At 41.2% G+C, this 25,303-nt stretch overlaps 1 protein-coding gene and 2 long non-coding RNA genes across 7 annotated transcripts; 2 read left to right on the forward strand and 1 right to left on the reverse strand.

Annotated features, from left to right (window-relative positions):
• Nucleotides 1–343: 343 nt before the first annotated feature.
• On the reverse strand, nucleotides 344–22,677 carry LOC103723438 (RCC1 domain-containing protein RUG3, mitochondrial). 3 transcript variants are annotated; one of them, XM_039124844.1, is made up of 6 exons: nucleotides 22,072–22,674; nucleotides 19,400–19,539; nucleotides 17,242–17,436; nucleotides 4,329–4,457; nucleotides 3,990–4,145; nucleotides 344–1,123 (listed from the first exon to the last, which is right to left on the reverse strand). In XM_039124844.1, the coding sequence occupies exons 1-6, from the start codon at nucleotides 22,596–22,598 to the stop codon at nucleotides 891–893; spliced, it is 1,380 nt and encodes a 459-aa protein (XP_038980772.1). In that variant the 5' UTR covers nucleotides 22,599–22,674; the 3' UTR covers nucleotides 344–890. The 3 variants fall into 3 exon arrangements, with proteins under 3 accessions (XP_038980772.1, XP_038980778.1, XP_038980774.1); XM_039124850.1 differs by having other exon boundaries at nucleotides 19,400–19,574; nucleotides 22,072–22,512; XM_039124846.1 differs by lacking the exon at nucleotides 344–1,123 and adding an exon at nucleotides 2,728–3,028 and having other exon boundaries at nucleotides 22,072–22,677.
• LOC120110287 lies at nucleotides 7,802–10,491 on the forward strand. 2 transcript variants are annotated; one of them, XR_005511149.1, is made up of 3 exons: nucleotides 7,802–8,655; nucleotides 8,986–9,927; nucleotides 10,281–10,491. It is a non-coding gene; the product is annotated as an uncharacterized LOC120110287 (long non-coding RNA). The 2 variants fall into 2 exon arrangements; XR_005511144.1 differs by having other exon boundaries at nucleotides 7,805–8,655; nucleotides 10,347–10,491.
• LOC120110289 lies at nucleotides 10,569–11,182 on the forward strand. Of its 2 annotated transcripts, none has more exons than XR_005511152.1 (2): nucleotides 10,569–10,671; nucleotides 10,811–11,182. It is a non-coding gene; the product is annotated as an uncharacterized LOC120110289 (long non-coding RNA). The 2 variants fall into 2 exon arrangements; XR_005511155.1 differs by having other exon boundaries at nucleotides 10,815–11,182.
• Nucleotides 22,678–25,303: the final 2,626 nt, after the last annotated feature.

The raw sequence follows: 25,303 nt of genomic DNA on the forward strand, positions 1-25,303 counted from the left end.
ACTATAACATTGGTTATTTTTGTAATAGCAGATATGTCATTGACTGTAGTAGAGGATCGTAAAAAAGAGTTCGAATTACTAAGATGAAAAACCAAACACCTGACATGTACCACCCCTCTTCATGGAATAGCCAAGATACATTTTGCAGATAAATTCAAGTAAATATACATATTGTAGAAAAAGGCCAAGGAGTCAAGAACTTGCTGTTGGAGTCTAGAAAAGAACTAGAGTTCTAGGCATCATATTGTTGCACTGTTTAATAAAGCTGAGGTACCTCTTCAACTTAAAAGGAGTGCAAGATTAAGTAGATGGATTCAATGCCACGTATAAAGCAGTCAAAACCTTGAATCTTGAGCACCAGCTGCAAATGACATAAAATATCATTCTGCACAGGTGTATGAAATTTAATGCCGCAAACAGAATGCCAGAAACAAGTATGTCTTCAACCAGCAAACTCAAAAATACTTATTCAACTCTTGTTTCCTGATTGTGGGCTACGATATAGCACTGTGATCATATTTGTCCCTTGCAGTAGTGATTACAAGGGCAACAATCACATAAGAAAAATATCAAAATGAAACCGTAAAAATTCTCCTACTATATCTGCAACATTTGGTTCGCCGTTCCCTGGCATGGAGGTGTCCAAAGTGCACATCAACACTATCAGCACTATATACCACAGTTTCTACTTTGTTTCATCAGACATCAATTGCAGCCGATCACTCAAATTTGTATGGACTCTTACTCCTCACCAGGATTCTTCCCCCCAATTTATTTGCTATAGATGGGAGCACTACTTGGACTCAGATTTTAATGAATCGCAGACTTCCTCTACAATCTCAGCTAGGATGTTTATACACAATAGTTTAGGAGAGCTGTGGCTTCTTAAATTAAGGTGTTTGGTACAATCTGGATGGCAAATCCTCTAGCAATTGGCATTGTCTTGCAACCAAGCACATGCCATGTGATGCACCAACTGCAACAGAAATAACATGATGTGGGCCCAATTCTTCATCCTCCATAAGGAACTTCACTTCAATGGGAAAAGGTTGAACATCTGGTAGCCCAGGAACACCTAGCTGACAATCCCTTGCATTTCCCCACATGAATAACTTCCCTGTGTCTGATTTGTCCAGAAAAATGTTAATAGTTAAATTTTGAAAACTACCATTACCATACCAGTAACTCAACAGGTTATATGAGTAATTAAAGATCATTTGGTTATGGCCTTGTATATTCTTCCATTAACTGAAAATAGAGACATTTCTATTGATACACAAGAAATAGTAAAAAAGCTATGATAGCGATATGGAGGCCAATTTTGAGAAGATTCATTCCATGCCAGATTATTTTAAATGCCCAAATTGAACAGTTCCATCCAAGTGAGAGGTTACCACACCAAGGAGTTTTAACTGAGCAGTCCCAGTTGCAATAATTGAACAATTATTACATCGACAGGAACAAAGAAAAGAGGGCATCACCAACATTTGAATATTTCTCCCTCCTATCTTTTCGTTTTTTTCAAAGGTTAGGAAGGAGTCCCACCCATGTAAGTACCTGGGCTGGTCTGAGACCCGAACCCAGGATTTTCGCTTGGAGTTGGAAGGAATTCCCATCCATAACTGGGCAAAATCGTGAGGGTAACACTACTCGAGACTCAAAGCCCACAGACCCCCACTTGCCATTGATCACAGAGATAATGCTCATGTCATCATCATCCTATCTTTTAAAATTTAGCTTTTATCAATTAGTTTGGATTGGAGTAATAGCTATCTTCAATGATTGGTTTCAAGTAGAATGGTGCTTCTTGGAAGCTTAAGCTGTTAAGGTTAGTTGGACAGCTATTTTCATTAACGTTTTTCTTTAGTCATTTTTGTTAAACAGTAATCTTGTTCAGCACTTCAAATGTTGAAGTCAACTTCATCAAGACAAGTGGAACCTATATCACCTAAATCACTTAAAATGGTTGAATTGATAATTCAACCAACCAGTCGTTTATCAGTTAATCAAGAATCAATTCCAATCAACAAGAGGGAAGCCAAGGGAAACATATTTTTGTGAAAATGCGAGAATGAAACCAGCAATGGTCACTTTAATGCAGAAGTCAAACCAGAACATCAAATGATGTAGAGGTCCAATAGAACTCTAATCCAAACAAAGTTTGAGAAAGAAAATCTTGGAGGATGAATATCTGCTTTTGGAAATTTAGGAAACAATTTCAGGCAGCAAATTAGTGAAACGAACAATTAAGTTTCTAAGCAAGTCACTTGGCAAGTGACCAATAATTTGAGACCTTAGACCAAAGTTAACTGTCCTAGAGGCCATTAGGAAATAAAAGTAGGAGCAAACAAGGAATATTAGACAGAGCTGGAACAGTTACTGGTCGTAGTGACCTAACAATTAAATTCAAATGACAATGTGCAGCCTCAACCTACCCATCCTCCACAACCATCTGCTGCACGTGCTAAGTTCTAGCCAACAAAGGAGGAAATATTGTAAGAGAAGAAATGACCAGACATGAAGAAATCAACATGATAAACCTATATTTGATGAAGAATCTGGTGTTTAATTGGCTAAAATGGACCGTGAGTAAAGACAGAACTACTTTGGGTGGCAATCCCCAGTTTAATATGAATCGAAACTAATTGCAAGATATGACCTGGGAATATTATGGACCATGGCCCTGCGGATAAAATCAGTGGGACATCCAATACACCAAAAAACATATTCTAAATGGACTGTTAAATTGCATAACTTACCTCGCTGGCACAAGTTACGTGAGTTTACATTATTTCTTGGGATGTAAACAAATCAACCATAGAACACATTGGTTGATTTACTGTTCAATTTGGAGAAACTATCTTGAATACATACTTCTCAACAATCTTGGCATAATATGTTAACTTGCCAGTGAATTCCATTAATTTGTGGCAAGAGATGGTGCAACAATTTCAAGCTCAGCTCTTTTGAATAGAGCCTGAGGTCTCAATGGCTGACATATGTAGGCTGAGGCAGCGGCTAGGAGAAACTGCCATGCAATACATTATACAAGTTAAGAAAACTAGGGATTGGTGTCATATCACGTATCTGAAATTGAATATTTGTTTAGTTAGCATAAATTATCTAGATTTTAAAGACAAAGTTTGAGGGTGAAAAACTTAAGACTTATTTAAACTGGCCACTAGGGTCATGTGTTATAGTACAATTCTCAGAAACAAAAAAAGCTTAAAAGAAGATTTCTTCTTTTGGTGCATATTAACCAGATCAGCCTAACATGAAATTGACATTGATGCGGCTGAAGTCATTGGAGAAAAAGCCATGAGTTAGCCAAAGAGCATGAAAATTCAGCAAGTAAAGAATCACTTTCATGAAGATGGAAAGCTGAAAATGTCCAATTTAACTAAAGCCAGTCAAAATTTTGATCAAATGTTGGCCGTTCAATTTATTAGGTTGCCGAATAACAATGCTTCTTTAAAACAAATGAAAGGAAACAAATAATTAAAATTTCATAACTTTTTAAGGCATTCAACTAATAATTTTCCTGATGTTTGAAATAAGGTACCAGACAATATACAGAGTTACTAACCCTGAAAAAGGAAAGGAAATTTCAAGGATTGACAATAATCCACTTTCTGGAGCTTTTGAGACCATCATGGCTTGTGAAAAGGAAGTTGAAGAAGAGGATAGCAAACTGAAGGCCGTTGCATTAGAACAAACTAAAAGCAAACTTGAGGAAGAGAATATGAGCAATAAATTGCGTCTGAGATGGTGGAAAAACTTGAATTGGCAACCAATTATCAGCCAAAGTGTAAACAAAGCCAAAATGGGCAGGATTTCAGTCAGACAATTGGTTTGAGCAACTAAAAGCAAACCAACTAAAATTGGCCATGAAATACATCCAGTGTTGAAAATTGCAGAAACATGCAAACAGACCAGGTAAGATAACAAGAAACGCAGTAAGCTAAGAGTATCTGAAAATATAGCCTTACCTGTAACAGCAGCTGAAGATGAACCTCCACATGCTATAAAGACAATATTTTCCTGAGCCAGAGCTTCAATAACAAGAGGAACTCCCTGGTTTTGAATAGAATGATGACCCAATTGACCATGACCACCATGGCCCCATGAAAGAACTTTGCCATTATCTGAGAACATCTTGAGATACTAATTTCTATTCAGAATTGTCTAAATACATCCACATATTAAATAGTAAGTTAACAGCAAAGAGCATTAGCAGAAATAAAGAAATACTTGACATGACAACTGCTAGGTGACGTAATTTTTCACAATCTATCAAACTCCTGAGAAGGACACTGTAACTATTTTACCTGTTAAAGCTAAAGAATGGTAACCACCACAAGCTATTTGAATGATTCGAACATCGTTGAGGCTAGGAATAAGTCGTGGCTTCCAATCACTTGTTCTATCACCCCGTCCTAGTTCAAAATTCGAATTTGCTGCCCAAAAACAATATACTATTGCTAAGCAGTTGGCTGATAGGTCAAAGTCAGAAAAGTTGCCGAGGAAGATAATTAAATATTTAACAGAATTTTCATTGCATTCCAACAGTACAGCAACTTTGTATCCAACATGCCCGAAAACTGAAAAGCATCAAGTGCACTGATCTCTAGTCTATATTAGTGCAACACAAGACAGCATGTCTATATTCGAGAGTATATAAGAAAGAGTCGAGTAAGCAGATAAGAACCACTTTTAGCAATGGCACTTTGAGCAAAACTGTAATTGGTGCGGAAGTTTCTATCATATGGAAAGTGAAAACTGAGAAAAATCTAGATACTTCCATTGAATCAAATAAAATGTTGGTATAGCTGTAAAATAATAACAAAAAATAATGTTAAGATTTCTGTGATCTCATAAATAGACTAACTATATCAAGACAAAATAAACAGAAACAGAAAACTATACTACAACATTAAGATGTACTCATATTCCAAAATAGTATTAATCACCCAAAAGGGACCACGTTGCCAGGTATTTTGTTTTAGACTGAAATGAGTTCTCCATCTACAGATTTTTCTTCAGATATGCCATTGGGGTATCTACAAGACTGTTCTTCCATTCATCCCCATGATCAGCATGTATCTTATAAAAAATAGAAATACAAAACCACTAAGTCTATGAAGTTTTTAGTTGGGAACAAAGTTCGCCGTCTCAGTACCAAATCCTGTACCGGTGCCACACCAGCACAGTGTCGGTATGGTACGATACAAAATTTTTTGGACGTACCGAATATCGATATGCCACCCGTACCGGATACTGGTACCGAAGAGTATGGCGTACCCTGCTTGGGACATTATCTTTTCCGTGGGAACCACAGAGCATGCAAACACGCACACACAAGAGAGAGAGAGAGAGACCCCGATTCATAGAATTCCACCAGAAGTACTTGTTAGACAGAAATGGAACTCCAGAACACCTCCAAATGACATTTAACTGGTAAACCGAGCAGACCGTTGAAAAATCAAAATTGACTATGACAGCGCAAAATCAATACGTTGGGCTATCAAATGCACCTATTTTTTGGGCAAATGACGATTTCAGAATTGTGCATTACAGATGTTGACCAGTTTAACCAACACTCTGGATTACTCGACAAAAATAAAGCTCCAGAACTTCTTCAGTAGGAATGTTGGCAGTTCGTGAACAAAGCAGACTGCTCTAAATTAATTATGACAAAGTGAATGTTGCATAAAATTAACTTTTCTTCTTTTTTTTGCAGAATTTCTTTTACAGAAGAATACACATTGGTCTAAGTACAAGACAAGCTATACACATTTGCAGGGTTTCCAAAACACATTTACTGAACAGATTTCCAAAACACTCAATACACAAATTTTGAATGTCTGATGCACACTTGTTCAGACTACCACCCGCCTTATACTCATAGTAATGGACAAATCATAATGGGACCCTAAATGTATAACAGTTTGCCAAAAAAACACCCAACAATTTTGTGCAAAATTAAATAATTAAGTTGATATCTTTCCAAAATAAACTATGACAATGAAAGCATGCAGACGGCCTTGAAGAGCATATATAACAGAGGCTTTGTAGTTCCTCTTAATTAACGAATAAAAACATACGTTTGCGCCCAGTGCGACCAATTGGTGTTTGCGTCAATATTCGTGTGTCCTCAATGACGATTCGACGAGCACTTGGTAGTTTACAGTGATGAGTAAACAGAGCTCGGTGATGACGACGGAGGAGAAGGCAGAGGAGGAATAGAGGGCCAGCGAGGCCAAGGGGAAAGGCATAGGCGGTGAATGGCCAACCCCGAGAAAGGTGGAGAAGCTTCCGATGTGGTCGACAGTGGCCCAAGCTCAGCCTCAGCAGCCACTGTGGACCAACCATCGCATATCGAAACAGGAACTCGAGACCCTCCTAAAGCATTTCATAGAGGTACTCGAGCTGCCGTCGGAGAGGGTGGGGAAGGCTCGAAAGGCATGGGCGTCCACGTCAGTCATCTTCCGAAGTCTGGGAAGGCAGGTACGGGCGAAATGGATTGCTCGGGAATTAAGACTGAGGGGGAAGCTCGACTATGACATCGAGGTGTTCCCGATGGCGGAGGAGCACTTGATCGTTCGTTTTAGGAGCGAGGGGCACAGGGACGTGGCACTGGCCAACGGCCTGTGGCTAGTGGCCGACCAACTTTTGGCCATGGAGCGTTGGATGCCGAACTTTGCCCCAGGCGTCAAGACCGTGAGCTGGGTTGTTGTATGGATCCGGCTCCCCTCCCTTCTGTTGGAGTATTAGGAAAAGGAGTCAATATGGGATATTGCGACGGCGGCCGGCCACTGGCCCTAGATGGATTCACATACTAGGTGCGGAAGCTAGGATTTGCCCGGGTCAAGGTGGAAGTAGATGCCCTCAAATCGCTCAAGCCAGGGATCTATATCAAGGGGGAGGAGATGAGACACTGGCAGGCTTTCGTTTATGAAAACTTGCCGACGTCCTGCTACAGATGTGCCCAGATCGAGCATGTCGAGGGGGAATATCGTTTCCCCCCTCCCCCCCAACAGTATCGACGGAGGAGGGGGTTAGGGCATCCCCTGTGCCAATGGTCGTGGAGGCCTTTGCGGAGCCAGGAGGGGAGGTGTCTGACCAGGGTCGCCGCCCAATCTTCGGATCGTGGTTGGCCACTAACCAGGTCCGATAGCCAAAGGTGGCCGTTGTTGAGGTGCGGCAGAGGAGGGCGACTGCGACCATCCCGGAGTCAACTTTGGACCCGTCATCTAGCCATTCCGGCCTGAGTTCCCTGAGGGCTCGACCGAATTCATCCGAGTTTGGCAGCGACTCGAATGGACCGCAAAAGCCCTCCAAGGTGGCGCGGAGGTCGCCAGTGAAAGGGGGCAGCTCAGCCGGCGGCTCGGCGTACTCGGGTGATGAGGGGAGGATAGGGGTTTCTGGTTCTGAGTCGGGGGCAAGTGGGGCCGATGGGCTAGGCCCGGTGCCGGTTCCGAGCCTGCCGGAGCGAGCCATAGCGGCCCCGGTCGATGTGGCTATGGGGGAGGCTGACATTGGGCTGGCCCGTTGAAACGGGCCAGGAGCTCAATGAAAGTTGTGGCACAGTTGAAAACAGTCCTCCAAGGGCTGGTAGAGGGGCAAGGACTCGGATGAGCTGGTGGTGAAGGAGGCTGGGGAGGTGAGGCTCACGAGTGATGACCAACCCCCCAACGGGGTGAATGAAAAACCTGCTATGGAATTGTCGGGGGGGGGGGGGGGGGGGGGGGGCGGGGCGGGAAGCCATCCTTTCGTCCGGCCTTCCGTAGGATTGTACAGTTACATGATCCAGAGATATGTGTTGTTCGAAACTCGGTTGTCGGGGGGCAGTCTGCATCGAGCCAGGTGGGGTTTGCCAAGATCATGAGAGTTCTATGCAGTAGAATCTCAAAGGCTGTCGGAGGGATTATTGTGACTTGGCGGCTAGGAAGTTGTAACATTGATATTTTGTCATAAATATAATCAACAGGTCTTTATGGTCATATCAGAAGAAAATGGGCGCCAATGGATTTTCTCTGCAGTTTGTGGGTACTGTTGGATGAGATATCCAGTAGAGGTGGCAAAATATGACCCGACCCGCCAACCCGACCCGTGTTCGACCCGCCATAAACAGGTTTGGATTTGGCCTAAACAGGTTCGGGTCGTAAACAGGTTGACCCGTTTAACTTGTTTATTAATTGGGTCGGATACGGGTTTTAGACGTCGGACCCGTTTAACCCGTATAACCTGTTTAACTGTTGGGCTGATAGATAAGGGCCACAATCCACAAGATTCAGGGCCGGCCCAATTCTCCGCCTCGGCCCAATTTCACCGCGTTGGCCCGATTTCACCGCGAGGTCCTTAGGGTTAGGGATTGCCGTTTGTGCGCCGCCCGAGCTCATAGTCTCTGTCTCTCGCTCTCCCCTCTACTCTCGGTGCCGCCCGAGCTCCGGATTCTTCGCCTCCCGAGCCCTCTCCTCTAGACCTCCACCTCCGCCCTCTCGTCCCCCTTGCCGACTACTTCCGCCTCCCCGTCGACGGCGACCACGGCGGCTCGACCGGTCCTGGGATTTCTTTGGCTCCCGTCGCCTTCCCTCTCCCTCTTCTGTTCAAAGTCTTCCGTGCGTGCGAGGTCGGATCCTCTGCTCTACCGAGGTAAGATCCATCTTTTGATGAATGCTTTCGATTCACTCGTCTAGTTTATTTTTTTTTCTTCCAATTATCTCTCAGATCTGATACGGTACGGATTCATCCCTACCTACGTTTATTTCTTGGATTTCTAGGGTTTTTTCTGTTGTTCTCTTTTCTCCTGTTGTTCTCTTTGATATTTTAATCTTCAACAAATATATAAGAATCATACTGTTAAAGTAGGCCATGATTTGTATAGATCTGCTAGACTGCTAGTACTTTTTTTGATATTAGAAAAACCCCAAAGGTTTTATAATATCAGATAATTTTTTTGTTTTTTTTAAAGAATATTAGCAGAAAAGACATTCACCATCAAACGGTAGAGCACTTTGTCAAGGTCTAGCATTCTTGGGGATTTCTTCCATCAACAATTTCATAAGCTCGGACTAGACCCAACAGGAATGGCTTTCAACTTTGAATTTTGTTGGCCAGGTCAAGCTTCTGAAACACCCTATCGTCACCTTGGCTATAACTAAGATTCAATGGAGACCTGATCCAAAAGTACAAATAGCATTCATCCAATCCATTTGCAGCACCAGCAACCAATAACACTCCATTTCAGGAAATATATTGCTCCCATTCACCTCGGACTGGAGATTCAGTTAATCTAAAAATTTTGAGTAGCCTATGCGTCTCAAATCAGCAAGAGAAGTTTCAAAGCAAATATCAAAATTTTGAACAGACCTGCCTAGGAGTAGAGGCCTTTGTTCCAAAAGAAAAGTGTGATTGAAGCCCACCATGTTTCATTATAATGAGACAAGTTCATCTATGGGGAAATTTGTATGCCATCAAGCTGCATGCTGATGAGAGTACCCCTTTTTTTTGTGTTAGCTTAAACATTGGTAACTTAACATATTCAATTTTATTTTTACCATCAATTTTATGTGTGGCTTCTTTTGATACTTATAGCTATTTGATAGTTTCTTTTGCTAGATTCTTTTTTTGCACAGGTTGCTATTGTAAGTTTGTAACTTTTGATGGAAGCAATGTCTCAGATTGCAAATGATTCTCGGGAGAAGAAGCGCAATTTTACTGAAACCTCATCATCTGAGTGCTAAGTTGGCTCTGCTGCTTCTGCAGACATATCATCTAACTTTGCATGCTCTGTACATACAACAGGGTTTGGTATAATCATCTTGTTGACTTGTATCTGCTGCTTTATAGAAAGATGGACCTGGAGCACCTGGAGGACAGTCATGGACAGTGCAATGGTTGAAGTTCGACAACAGCTACTTCAAGGTAAGATGATCCATCTTTGGATGACAGGCATTGGCATATGTTCACACATCATAATTTGTTTAATAAGTTCTCAAAATTTATTTTTCAACAGAAAAGGAAGCAATATTCTAGAACTGAAATGTAATCTTTTGACTGATAAATGAAGGAATGAACTTTTTTTTTTCTGCATGCACTCTTCTCTTGTAGTGGATTAACTTTGTCAGCTATAAATGTAGTGTCTTGTATGCAAGTAAACATACAAGAGTTTAGTTTGTGATGTTGTTGCAAACTAACAGTATCGCCTCGACCATGATCATCATTATTGTCATCATCATCAACATTGCCTATGTATGATTTTGATTTTTAATGAACAGAGTTGCTTAGATTGTGCCTTGTCTGAATCATCTGTCAGTCTGGTATTTGGTGTGGTTGTGCCACAGGCTGTTGACTGCATATTATCTATGGTTGCCATTGGTGATATTAATTCTTGATGATGTGTGAACATATGCCAATGCCTGGAGGACAGTCATGGACAGTCCAATGGTTGAAGTTCGACAACAGCTCCTTGGACCCATCTTTCAAGGTAAACAGAGAAACTCGTGCTGCCTTCAGGATGATCCAACTCAAGGATATATGTCTGACGAGTTCTAATTTTTGCTGGCTTATGCTGAGAAATATGCGGAGGATCAGGATGCATTTTTCAAGGATTATGCTGAAGCTCATGCTAAACTTAGCAATCTGGGTGCCAAATTTGATCCTCTTGAGGTTAGTTATTGCATCAAAATAGTCGGGTTTTACTTGTTATTCAATCATTTTATTATTTATATGACCAATTGAAAGAAAGGGGAGATGCAGTTTATCTTCAGTCTCTTGAAAACAATACTCATGCCATGGGGATTATCAGCCAGGGTATCTCAATAGATGATGACTCAAAAAGAGCAGCACCGGAGCAATTTGTGGAAGCAAAGTATTCTTCTTGTGAAAAGAAGCTGGTCAAAAAAGCTTGCTAAAAAAATAGGGATGTTGAAGCACTAAAAAAATGAACAAAAATAAGAAGCTGGTCAAAAAGCTTGCTAAGAAGTACCGTGCTTTCCTAGCATTGGAGGCGATCATGTATATTGACATTTGTTCTATGTGAAGCAGATAGTATTTTCGGGCAAATCCATATGTAAATTTGGATGATTTGACTTGTATTCCTTGTCTTTGTAAAGATTAAATACTTTTTGAATATTGCTGGTATTAGATGAATGAACAAATAACTTGTATTCTTTATGTTCAGCTTTTTGTAAAGATTGAATGATTTTTTAATGTCAATGATGTTGGGACAAGATTTTTATAATGTTTTCTACATTTATCTTCTTTTTTTTGTGCTGCTTTATTAAACAGATTAAAACAGGTTTGGTTGGGCAGGTTAAACGGATCGGGTTGGGCAGGTTAAACAGGTCTAAACAGGTTAAACAGGTCGGGTTGGGCAAACAGGTTACCTGTTTATTAAACAGGTTAAACGGGTCGGGTCGGGTTACCTGTTTATTAAACATGACAGGTTCAGGTTGTAATTTCTGACCTGTTTAATAAACAGGTCGGGTTCAGGTTTATAATTTTCTGACCGGACCTGCACGTGACCCGACCCGTTTATGACCCGACCCGACCCAATTGCCACCCCTAATATCCAGTTTGGTACAGCAGGAATTTCCAGCAGTAGTGGCAGGGGATTTCAATTATATTGATGGTCCTCAGGAGAAGAAAGGGGGCAAGGCATTCACCAACAAGATAGAAGTTAGGAAATTTTAGGAGTTCATAGCAGTGAATGGACTGGTTGATCTGAGGTACACCAGGACGAGATTCACCTAGTGCAACAATAGGTTGGGACGAGTGAAAGGACTGACCGAGTGTTCGCCACGGCGGGATGAATTCAGCACTGGCCAGACTTTCGAGTGACTCATCTACCTCGGATAGCATCGAACCACTGCACAGTTCTAGTGAGTACCTCGACTATATGCCCTTACTCTTGGCCCTTTTGTTTTGAGAATATTTGGCTTTCCTACTTTCGGTCGTGGGAGGTGGTAAGGAAGGCTTGGCAGGTGTCGGTGCAGAAAAATGCTATGTACAGGGTGACACGAAAATTGGAGCTAACCAAATGCCAGTTGAGGAAGTGGAACCGAGTAAAGGTTGGAAACATCTTCAGAAGGGTTGAGAAGATTGAGGCTTCAATTGCTAACCTCCAGGAGCGGGAGGAGAGGAGGGGAGGCATGACAGATGTGGAGCTAGAAGAACTCAGGGCCTATTTAGCCATGCATAATTCACTTCTTCGGCAGCAGAAAATCTTATGGAAACAGAAGTCAAGAATTCAGTGGGTCATGAAGGGGGACAGGAACATCAAGTTTTTCCATCAATCGACGATCATATGCCGACAAAGGAATCAAATCGACAATATCAGGAAGGGCAACGGACAAATGACGGAGGACCCCAGTGCCATCAAGAGTGTGCTAGAGAAGTTCTTCAGATCGAGGTGGATAGATGTGTCGGGTGGCATGGAATCATCCACAACGCCTGCACCAGCATCGAGGGTGACGAAGGAGAATGCAAAGCTGATTAGGCCAGTATCAAGCTTGGAGATCTAGGAAGCCCTCTGATCGCTTGCTGAGGATAAGACACCGGGTCCGGATGGTTTTTCTCGGTCTTCTTCAGGAGGTACTGGCACATTGTTAGGAAAGACATAATTGAGGTTGTTTAGCTGTTCTTTATTTCAGCCAGCATGCCTTGTGAGTGGAAGCAGACTTTCATCACCCTGATTCCAAAGAGGAAAAATCCTACAGAGCCGAGCCACTACCGTCTGATCAGCTTGTGCACCACCTTATACAAGGTTGTAGCGAAAATTTTGGTGCGACGAGTAGGGAGGTTTTTGCTTAGGCTTATCAGCCCTAAGCAAGAAGCCTTTGTTGGGGGGGCGCAGCATCTCCAACAACTTGCTGATAGCCCGGGAGTTCAAGTCTAACCTCTAAGAAGCGTCTGGGAGGAAGCGCTTGATGGGCATCAAGCTTGATATGGAGAGAGCCTACAACAAGATGAACTGGGGTTTCCTGGCGCAATCCTTGAAGAGCTTCGGTTTTCATCAATAGTGTATCAAGTGAATTTTTGGGTGAATCCGAACCCCCTCCTTTGCCATCCTAGTGAATGGTACACCAGCATTTTTCGAGTCTGCGGTAGGACTGTGATAGGGTTGTCCATTATCGCCTCTTTTATTCATCATTTATTAGATGCATTGTCCAGATGGCTACGACAGGCCACTAAGGATCAAGCATTGGAGGCCTACAGACCAGTGGAGGGGTCAGTCCAGATTTCTCACTTACTATTTGCGAATGATTTTTTATGACTAGCCCGAGCTAAGAGACACTCCGCATAGGTGCTACGAAGGATCTTGGTGGTGTACTGTGAGGCTTTTGAGCAAAGGATGAATCTGGATAAGTTAGCAATCTGTTTCAGCCCGAAAACCAAAGCATGACTGAGGACCATCATGGAGATCTTAGGCATGGGCGAGCGTGGGAGCACCTTAAGGTATCTTGGAGTTCCAATCACTGGTCGGCAAAAAAGACGAGAAAATTGTTCAGCCATCGAACAGAATATCAGACACAGGATGGAGGGGTGGCAAGCGAGCGCTTTATAAAGATGAAGAGGATCACCCTGGTTGGGTCGGTTCTTAGCTCGATCCTAGTTTATTTATTGTCTAATACCATTGTGTCAGTGGCATCGTTGAGAGCCTTGGAGCATATGTTCAGAAGCTTCATCTGAAGGAGACGAGGAGGGGGAGGGCGTGGTACACACCTTCTTGCTTGGGATGTGATCTGTCAGCAGATTAGGTGGGGAGGTCTGGGTGTTCACTTCCTGATAGTCCAACGAGAGATTATGGCGACCAAACATGTGGCTAGGTACCTTTTGGAACCCAAGAGCCTATGGTGCATACTGATAAGGGCAAAGTATGGGGAGCGGGTGGTCAGGTCAGTTTTTCGTACTGGTCGTCGCTGCTCTTTCATCTAGAGAGAAATTTGCGCTCGTGCTCCGTTGGTGCTCCCGGATCAAATGGGCCATCGGAGATGGGCGGGCTATTGACGCACTGGAGGATTGTTGGGTGTCAGAGCTGCCCCTCGATCGATGGCCCACCATGTTTGACCCGAAGTGTTTGGCAGGGAGAAGAGTATATGATCTGCTTGCACATGGAGAGAGAAGATGGGATGTGGATCGTGTCCGCAGAGCGTTTGGGGAGTAGTTGACGGCGAGGGTCTTGGCCTTGCCGGCCCCTACTAGGGGAGACCACGGACATGAGAGTGTGGAGTGCAACTGGAAGGACGAGGGTGGGTGCTCGAGAACTACAAGTCCTGGTCAGCGAGGGTCTACTCGACGGATGGATGATGGATTTGGAGGCTACGCATTCATCCCCATGTCGTCCTCTTTCTTTAGAAGGTGGTCTGAGGTTGCTTACCAACGAGAAGTGTGCTGGCAAGGCGGGAGGTGCGAGTCACATCAATATGTGAGGGATGCCCCAGTGTGGAGGAAACCATCAGTCATGTACTATTTGGGTGCCCCCATGTAGCTCACGTGTGGAGTTGGGCCACGGACTCACCGCAGAGTGGGACTTCGGCAGAGGACTTTTTAGGCCGGCTAAAGGAAGCCCGACAGCGATCGAGCACTCTGGAGTGGGGCATTAGATGTACCTATGTGGCATATCATATATGGCTGGACAAAAACGTCCAAATCTTTGAGGGCAGAAGAATGCACCCAAAGACAATAGCGAACATGGCTTTACTCCACGCAGTGGAGATCACCAGCACTACTGTTGCATCATTGCCTGGGTCAGCTAGGAACATCTGGAGTTTCCACTTAGCTAGTGTAGCGCCCAAGACCATTCTGGTCTCTTGGGAGCCCTCACCCCTTGGTTTTCTCAAGGTTAACTTTGATGGCAGTATCGCTGACGACGGAGATAGAGGTGGAGTGAGCTTTGTGATCAAGGATCATGAGTCCAAACTCATTGCGGTCGTGGGATGGCACATCTTCGATGAGTCAGTTAGTGGTGCGGAGTAAAGAGCAGCATGGGAGGGCATTATCTTTGCCAGATTGGTACTAGGGGCTTCTTGCATCCACCTTGAGGGTGGCGTGGCCCTTGTGATTACCTAGATTCAGAAGAGTGCTGACAGGCACAAGCGTCTGGATAGGCACCCGCTCTTGTAAGATATATGTGAGATTGTGAAAGGGCATGCAGCATTTCGGGCTACCCATGTCTATCGGGAGGTGAACAGTGCGGCCGACCGGGTCACTTCCTATGCGGCATACCACCCAGGAGGATTTCGCTGGGAGAGCACGAATCTGCTCCCCCACCCCTTCGTCAACTTCTTCTTTTTGACTCTTATAGGTGTACTCATGCACGTATGGTGTGAGTTGTCGTTGTATCAAAAAAAAATGCATGCAAAAAAGCAGAATCTCCGATTCTTCAAGAAGATACAATTTCAGCATTGTATAACTGATTTTCTTTTTTTCTTTTTGATCCTGTTATTTTTTATCTTTCTATCTTTAATTGATTTAGTAGGAATCATTAGGGTTTAAGTTCCTCGACAAAGGGCCCGTATTCCTTGTCATGTTTGGACTTTTTCCTCATTGGCTTTTTCGATTCATGGACATATGGTGAAATACTGAATTGCCTTCATTTGTCACTTTCAACAAGTTAAAAATGAAGGTAAAGTATGTTTCAGATTTCTTTTTTAACCACTCTTCCATCTTTTATGTACTTAGGGTTTAAGTACTTGGAATCTAGTGCTCTTGTTGCTCAATCAAAGACTGAATATAACATAGTTATTAATGAAGATTTGTTTCTTTCTACTTGGAAGCAAAAGTTAATAAAAATGAAAACTTTGACACTATACATGCATGCAAAAGCTGTTATGAAAATTTTAGAGAAGACATTAACTTGCATGAAAGGGGGCATTGCTTGGTTAATGGTAAAGGCTTAGGTTGATAAGTGCAATGGCTCAAGTTCGAGTCCTATAGCAGCCACTTTGTGCACAAAAAAGGGTAAATGTTAGGTCTGCCCCTTGTTTGTCCCTCGCATAACCCCATATTGTCGGGAACATAACTACGTAATGGCCTTTCGAATTTAAAAATGTCTTACTTCAATTTATCTTAGCTTAATGAAAATAAAAAATCTACATAATTTAGTGTATCCTTCTTTAGTAGCATTTTAAGAAGACCTATATCTACAGTCGTAGCAATAGGGGTGTGGTTTTGTAATACACTAATTTGGCCACTATTAGTAGATAAAATGATTTCTTTCACTTCTGAATCCCAACTAATTTGATTAGAAATTAGTACACAAAGATTTCAGGTCATTTCTTCAATTTGCTCTCCACATCTAAGTTCTCAAATGCAAATCTGCATAGGCATGAATTCAAGTTGCAATTCTCATAAGATATATAGATTTAGGCTCAATTATGCTATTTGCTCCATACAGAAAGAAAAAAATGTGCCAAAGGTTACAGTTTTTATTAGCAAGAGAAATGCTAGAGGTAATAAAATGCATTAGATACCATAATTCCAAGTTTTAAGTAATCCAGGTTCAATTACATGGTCTAGTGTGCAGCTACAATAACAAGGTCAGTAACCTGATGCAATTGTTAAGGTATTATGAAAACATTGCAACTTAAGAAAGATGAAAGAACACACTTTTCATTATTTCACGATGTAACAAAAAAATCTCAGAATGTGGAAAATAAGATAATCAGGGATCTTTTGCGGGGAAGTCCTAAAATTTTCCTACATTTTATGTGGTGAATATGACAGAGGATTGAGAAAAGAAACTCGAGAAAAATTGGTTACTGGTCCCAGAATCATGTTAATCCTGAGTAATTTTTCTTGTTACCGCCCCCCCCCCCCCACAAAAAAAAAAAGAAAAAAGAAAAATGTGCTCTTTTCTTTCTTCCCTTGAAATTCCTTTCAATCTTTCACTTTTTAACAGCTAATCAAAGTTCTATAAGAAACTAAAATTTATTTCTAGTTATCAAGTCAATCAATGCTTTAATCAAAATGCTAGGCAACCAACAAGTTAATATATGATTAAACCACAAACTTGATGTGTGTCTTAAATATAAATTTAGTTTATGAAATTCCATAAAAGATAAATTCATACAGAAAATAATGCCTTAGATTCATATCTTCAATTTTGGTCAAAATATTCAAATTCACGTCATTATCTGATAATCTAAAAATGAAGCAAAAATAAATCAACTTGTACGTACTTAATGTTCATAGCCGTTTGAAGCAAAATATCACAGATACTAGAAACATCCTCACCTCCCCAACTCCATACTTGGCCATCTGAAGTTAGTGCCATTGTGAAAAATCCACCACAAGAGACTGCTGCAGCAGGCACAGGTAGTGCGTTCACTTTGGATGGAGTTCCAAGAGAACCCCCCTCACCTGGACCGCCACCGCTGCCAAGGCCCAATCTACCATCACCTTCATCACGGCCCCAGGTATAAAGCTCACCTACAATGAATCATGACATGCATCACGAAGCATAATCTTAGTCAATAAAACTTGATTCAAACAAATTCCAGCAGACAAATGAATTCCAAGTCATTCTCAGGAAATTCAGTAGCTGTGTCTGCAAACTCCAAGGTATCATTAAAATATCATCCAGGGAAATTGCATTCATGTGTGATATACTGACATATAAGATGATCTGTATGTTGTTAGTAGTTTAACGAGCCAAAACTTCAATTCATTACATGGTATCCATTAAAAAGTTTGCAGTCAATGACGGATTTCACCAATGTTCAACAAAATTGAGATGGCACATTTAATGCACATGTATATCAGGTTAAATGAATATAAAGGTTCACACAATTTGGTAGATGAATGACTTTAATTCATTGACACCAGCTACTTAGCAAGGCAACATATAGCTACACTCTTGAAAGATGAAGCAATGCTTTGTTCAAATTGAAACTGATAGCATATGACAATACAACCAAAAAAAAAATGCTTGCAGCTAAGATCCTACTGTCAACCGTTATGCTTCAGCAGTGGACCTAGTAGAGTGAATCAGTGCAAATCCAACATGGTTTGGATTCAAGATTAATCCAGCATGGTTTTGAATTCAAATTTATAACAATAGCAAAGTCTCAATTCATATGGATGGAATAACCCTATTTTGTTGGCTCAAAAAACCACTAGACAGGATAAGGGAGATAATAGGGGGTTATCCGCTAGTTATTCCCCATCCAAACACAGCCACAAAGAATGGCTAAATATTGGTTGAGAAATTTCTTGAGTTATTAGGGTTATGTTTAGATTTAAACTACAACTAAATACTGAGTTGAGGAAGTACTCAAGGCATTTGGATATTGTCATTATTGCTTTAGGTGTATTTATGTATTTAGTTCCATTTAGATCCAAATTTTGTAACCTAAATGTTGATTCTTCTCTATTGTTCAAACAAACGGAAGTCAAGGAACCTCTTATCTTTTCTTCTTTCCATTCATCTTGTATTAATTCTTATTCAACAAATCTGCATTGTCACTTATGAATAGCTCCATAAAAAACTATTCTTTCCAAGCAACAGATGTTTTGATTTTAAACAGAGTTTAAGCTTTTGATGTAGATAATATAAATGCGACGTAGTTCAATATTTAGGACTGCACCAAAATAATTGTCCATTCTAGTTTGAAATTATAGAATAACCAGACCTTTAGTTTCATGCAAAACTCCAATTATAGAAGACCGCATTAACATAATGACCATTAATGTCTGAAAATACTTCGAAAGAATGTTTTAAAAAGTTGAAGCAGTACGGAAGCGGTCAAGGGACTGCATAGTACATATGAATCATGCAGGCTGCATACACATTGCCTGCATGATTCATATGCATACATGGTCAGAGTTTAAAATTTTAAAAATAATGAAAAGTATTATATACAACAATAACAATATTTTATATAGAATACCCATATTAATAACAATAACATCTAGTAACTAGTGTTTATTGCTTAGTAGCAACAGCTGCAGCATAATTACTACACTGACATCACTAATATACATGTGTCCTGCTTGAAATCTGCATTCAACCCAACAATTAGCTTCACCCTGCCTTGTTCATATGGACCTACATAAGAGGACCCACATATATGATTCCGCAATGCTAAAAGGGCCATACATGTGGTGACATAATGATAAGTGGGTTAATTATGCAGCCACTCAATGCTAATTGTATTGTATATGCGTCCAAAAAGTGCTTACCAAAATGTCTTTTCAGCCCATAGACGGCCTAACCACATGGTATCTGCATATAAGGTATGCAATCAGGGGACTGCATATGCATAGGCAGCCACATGCACAGCCTCATGCAGTACATTTTAAAACATGCTTCGGGAATCTAAATGCAGATCATCATCTAGGATGAAAAAGGTTCAGAATTCATTGGCATCTGATTAATGTACGGAAGACTGACCAGAATCAGTAAGTGCCGCAGTATGGGCTCCACTGGTAGCAAGATGGGATATGCGTCCCTTCCAAGAACCATTCACAACCCTGGGCAGTAGTTCCCTGTGATAAACAGAGTGCCCAAGAGCTCCAAACCCACCATAACCCCTGCAAACTCCAGCCAATTGAGCAGTAATGTGACTCTGGCAATCCAGAAGAATAATAAATAAATATGACTTCCATTGCGGAACATAAGCAAAAACTTCTTTTGGACCTACTTAAGAATTTCAAGAGTATAAATAGTCACTATGTCTAATGTCATTAAATTGTTGAACATGTGCAGGGAAAAAGGTATTTCAAATGACTCGGTGCAATACAAATTATAGGAAGGGTCACTAACATCTTTACAGGATCTTGTCATGCCCCAAGAATTTGTTTCCTGCCCAGAACCCAGCCCCAACAAAAGCAGTGAAGTTAGTTCAAGAAGGATCTGTATCTTATCTGCTAAGAAACCATAAAGGTAATCTTTCTTCATATCTTCTACTGAAGAATGTTGCTTTACAAAACAATCTACTTGACTAATATTGGAAATATCTAGCATAAAAAATTAGGCTTCGAAGTTCGAACATTAATCCATTTGGCACCGCTTAGCACTTGGCAATCTGCCCGGCACCCATTTTAATGAAACTCCCTATATACCTGTCCAAGTCCCCAACCAGTAAAAAGAAATGTGAATTATTTTCCTCCATACCAAAAAAACTTTGCTCCATACTAAAAGAATCTCAATCTTTTCTAGAAAATATGTGAATTAGTTCTCTCACAAACTCTCTTGCATCTTGAGGTTTTTGAATGTCTGAAGGTGAGACGACATTGGAGGGCAAGGATGGCAAGCGAAGAAGTGGTGGTGCTGAAAAAACAACTATGGTTGGTGGGGCCTCTCACAAGGAAGAACACTCTATAAAACATTCGACAAGTGATATCACTCTTGTTTGTAGGCCACCTTAGGAAGTTGGCCCTCTAGTACCACCATGGCCACCATCACTAGATTCAACCTCATGGCATGTAATATCCTTAAAATCTCTTCCCTTTCTCTCATATATACTCATATATGAATGTATTGAGGATTATCAAGCACAGGAATGGCAGCCGATATATTATCAATCTGCTGTGAGACTGAGCATGGGGACTACAAATTAACCTATGTAATGCGCTCACTAGATTACATGAACATACAAAGTTTTAAAAACTGTGGGACAAGGCCGATCTGATTTTTCCATGGGATTGCATGCTCCATGTCCCAATACTCAGCATAATGCATGTCCCCTATTTTCCTAGTCTATTTCCCAACATGCCCCATTCCAACACTCAAGATGGTGGGATGCCCCGTTGTCCCAATGGTATTTAAAACCTTGTATGCATATGTGGGTGTACGAGGCCACGTAGACTGGATTTTGAATTGGTGCTCATAGCTCACCTAAAAAAATTGATATGTTCAATCCAATTTTCAAGTAATGGGGATTCTTCCAACATAGAGGCAAACTCAACATCTAGCATCATCAAATAAACCTACCCAAAAGCAGCAAATGTAGAACAAATGAAGCATGTTGACATGGTTAAATTTAGCTTCCTAACATTTATGAACTATGATTATCGATGACTTAGGATTGGAGCGTATTGTGGAGGATCATCATAACCATCAATTTGGGAACTTTACAGAACTAGCAATCAGAGAAGAAAATATAAAAGATAATATACAAGTCAAAGATGGTTAGCAGAAGGGCGAGGAGGAAGGCACCAAATGTAGCAAGCATAAAAAACTTTAGTAATTTGGCTACTCATTAGACAACAACATATTGAAGAAACGATTAACTCAGAAACAACTTCCATGCAAGGTGCACTAAGCTACATTAATGATTGGGAGTTTATATTTGATAACAAGAAGAGGGTCTGTTGTCTTTAAAATAGCGATTGTTAGATCAAAATATGATAAAAGTTTGTCCAAATCCTCAAAAAGTTATCAAACATGGAAAGATGTTGGATGGGAAACTGATATCCATTCCCACTTCCCAATTCCTGCAAACCAAACGTGGCCTTAAATTACATTAACGACCAGTAAAAGCCCAACAACGGAAGGAATGTCAAATGGGTTGTGCTTCTTTAAACATCTACAATTCATCTTCGATAAGATGGACAGATCTAATTAAGTGGCAGATGCACTAAAATAGGGCACTCAATGCAAGTTGAGGTGATCTAGTTCATGCTTCTTAAAGAACGGCATATAGATTGCTGTTGCGGAAATATGACTATATATCATCTGACGAGCGTAGTTGGAAATTTGTCAAAATCAAACTGAAAGAAACACATAACAAAGCCATTGGAGGTCATATTTGGAAGGATAAAACACCATGTCTTATTAAAACGAAATCTTCTATTCACAAACAACGATATAAAAATGAAACGGCGCATCAAAATGTGCATAAATGTGATGAAAATGAGTATACGCAACCCTCCTTGTTCCAAAAGCACCACTACACGTTGTAAAAGGAAACTTCTTGTTGAGTAAAACTGAAACAACGATAGTTTTCAACTCAAGGCACAAAAATCTAACTTTAGAACCGAAACCAAAGCAAAAGTTTTGATTTTAACCACATTTTGCCTACCCAGCGATCAAACAAATCCCCAAAAAACCTGTCTACTGACCATGTAAATACCTCACCAGACCGGGTGAGGGCGGTAGAGTGGATTCCACCAAGCGAAATACTCCGAACACCATCAAGATTAGGGTTGAGCATCGGGACGAAGACGGAGCTCTCATCACCAGAACCAAGCCTGCCACCATCGCCCTTGCCCCAGATCCAGAACCTCCCGTCCACGAGCAAGGCAGAGTGGAACAGCCCACTGGAGATCCCAACCTCGATGGGGGCAGCGGCAGTGGCCGAGTCCTGCGAAGGAAAAGGAGGAGGAGAAAGCGGGAGACGGCCTTGGACGGGGGCAAGGCGGAAGTCCAGCGGGAGGCGGAGAGAAGCCACGGGGGTGGGGTAGAACCGGATCTCCTCCTTGCCGCCGCCGAGCTGGCCGGAGCTGCCCCGGCCCCACGATAGGATTTGGACGGTCGATGACGGTGCAGAGGTTTCCTCTCCGGCGTGGCTCCAAAGGAGCGGGCCGGCAGAGGAGGCAGCGGAGGAGAGACGGCGGAAGGAGGGAAAGAAGCGAGAGCGGATCGCCATCGCTTGGCCGCCCAGGATGGCGGAGAGCGAGGTCGAAAAAAGGAGCGCGCGGCGGGAAAGAAAGGGGTTAGGGTTTTGGTTTATCGGACCGGCCGGGTGTAGATACTGCCTGACTTGACATGGCGGTCCAACGAAAAGAGCCGGCTGGGCGGGGGCCGGTCGCTAACTCGGGGGAACTTCTGGGGCCTTTTGGTCTGGGCCACACGTGCGAGCACCTTCTTTTTCTTTCTTTTTTTTCTCTCCACTTTTAATAGAAATGAATTAAGGCTCATGGCTCGCCATTAGCTGCAAATTTTTTTCTTCTTTCCATCCCAGTCGTGTTTCAAGGTGACAGCAGTTAGGTGTTTAATTCCAAGTAGTTAAATAATGGTCATTATTTGACTATTATTCTAATATACTTGTTGTTATGTAATGAAAATAACTGCTATCAACACTTTTCTGTATGTAAATATATATTCTTTTTTTAAATCATATTTTTTTATACTATTTTTTTCTCTCCCATGCCCTGGACTTGAAAACTCACTCTCATTACTTTGATATTTGAAAGGTCATAAGTACTTCGACGGTAATGTTTTGATAGGTGGAGACAGAGGAGGGATGGGGTTTGTGATTCGGGACTCCACCTCCACTTGGTTGTGGTAGGCGGGTGGCACACTGGCAATATAATTACTATTGGAGGTGAGCTTAGGGTTGCGTAGCAGGGTAACAGCCATCCATTACTCAGAGATATCCAAAGATTGATATGTGGTTGTCTTTCTATTCAGGCTGCTCATATGTATCGGGAGGCAAACAGGGCTGCTGACTGAATTGCCTCCTATGTTGCTCATCACTTGAGAGAGATCTTATGGACAGGGTCTGACTATGCCCCTACACCTTTGTGTCATCTTATTTTTCTTGATTCTACTGGTAGTGCTTACGCTCGTCTGACGTAATCTACCATTGTACGGAAAAAAAAAAAGGGGTCATAAGTACTTTTCCAATCTCACCATTGCTCTCTTTTTATAAGATCATTGCCCAGCTCCTGTGAACAGAATGGGTCTTGAAATAAGGATTGGGGCTTTGATTTATAAGATCATTGCCTAGCTTCTGATGAGCAGAATGGGATCTTGAAATAAGGATTAGGGCTTTGAAAAAGATGTTAAAGATGAATCGATGAAGTGTTTAAAGCCGAAGAATGTAGCTAGGTATTGTGGAGGTTGCTTAAGAACTAAGAGGTGGCCAAAAGGCAGGCCAATGACTCAAATAAAATGAAAGGGTTAGTAGTAGAATGATTCTTCTTCCTTTTCCTATTTTCCTTCAAATGAGATAGAGGACCCAATCTTTGATACAAGTTCTATATTTGCAAGTCTATTGCAAATTTAACAGGTTCAAAATAAGTAGGACTAAAATTTTAGTCCCTATGAAGTTTATATTTATGGACTCAAAATAAGTCTATGTGAACTCAAAATGAAATTATTTCGAACCTTTAAATCTATACCTATGTTCAAGTTGCTAAGTGGTTAAGATGGTAAAGTTTCTTAGTATGAATATAAGAGATATAAGTTAGATTATGCACCTAATTTCTAGCCAAGCTTCTACTTGTAGGAGTTATAGAAAAAAATTTACTTACTTTAAGCCCAAAAGTACTTACTTTGAGTCCATAAACTTTTGCATTAATCCAAAACAAACCCTCAAATTCATTTTGAACTCACAAAATTCACATAATTTAAAAAATCCCCTATCCAACCCAGGCATTGCTAAGGATTACCAAACTTACCTATTTACTTATCCAATGTGAGATGAGGGGATTGGTCTAATACGTGAGGAGATGTACCTCATGTGAGGAGTGGTTATTCATAGAAACTAAATAGATTTTGTTTATTAAATTTTTTAGAAAAAATATAATTTGACTTTTTTAATACCATTCTTTTTGTTTGAATTTTGATAAAAATATAGATATGGCCGGTTCGGGTAAAAATGGACTCCAAGCTCTCATCTAAAAAATTGGAAAAGAAAATGAAAGGAGGGCAATGACAAGGTGCCCCATGATCAAAATACTAGAATGGGCAAGAAAAAGATGTCGATGAGAGTGAAAATTCTTTATACTTTTTATATGTTTATCTTTAAAAATTTATTTGCTACATGTCAGATTTTTAGTGCATGTAAATAAAAAAAATTGTACAAAGGATTAGATCTAGCACTTCCCCTCTAAGCATAGGCTCGATATGAAGAGGATAGTTAGGTATCGACATAGAGAGCATCAAGGTGTGATGGCAGTGACCCTTCCTATCCTCTCCCTTCTCTCTCTCTCTCTCTCTCTCTTTTATGCACTTTCTTCTATTTTTTTGAGCTTATAACAGTAGTTATAAAGTAACCTTACTGATACTTGTTAGTTGCGAGTTCTTTATACAAATCGAGATATCAAAATCTTGGTTCTGATTTTGGTTGAAGTTTTATAATATTAGTTTTAAGAAATTCTCATCTGTCATCTTGGTCAAGATAGATTTTTGGATCACAGTTCATCTTAGTATCAATTGCTAGATGCCATAAAAGATACTATTATTTTAAAACCTTGTTTTAAGCTTAGCCTTGGTCAATTGTCTAAATTCCAAAAGACCCTAGCCCACTTCTAGACCACGTCCATTTGATTGGGCCTGGTTCATTCCTAAAACCCTTTCTCAAGTTCAAACCCAAAAAAGCGTTCGAATGGTGTAGGATTGCAGATT

Source organism: Phoenix dactylifera, chromosome 1 (assembly GCF_009389715.1).
Source record: "Phoenix dactylifera cultivar Barhee BC4 chromosome 1, palm_55x_up_171113_PBpolish2nd_filt_p, whole genome shotgun sequence".
Classification (NCBI taxonomy): Eukaryota; Viridiplantae; Streptophyta; class Magnoliopsida; order Arecales; family Arecaceae; genus Phoenix; species Phoenix dactylifera.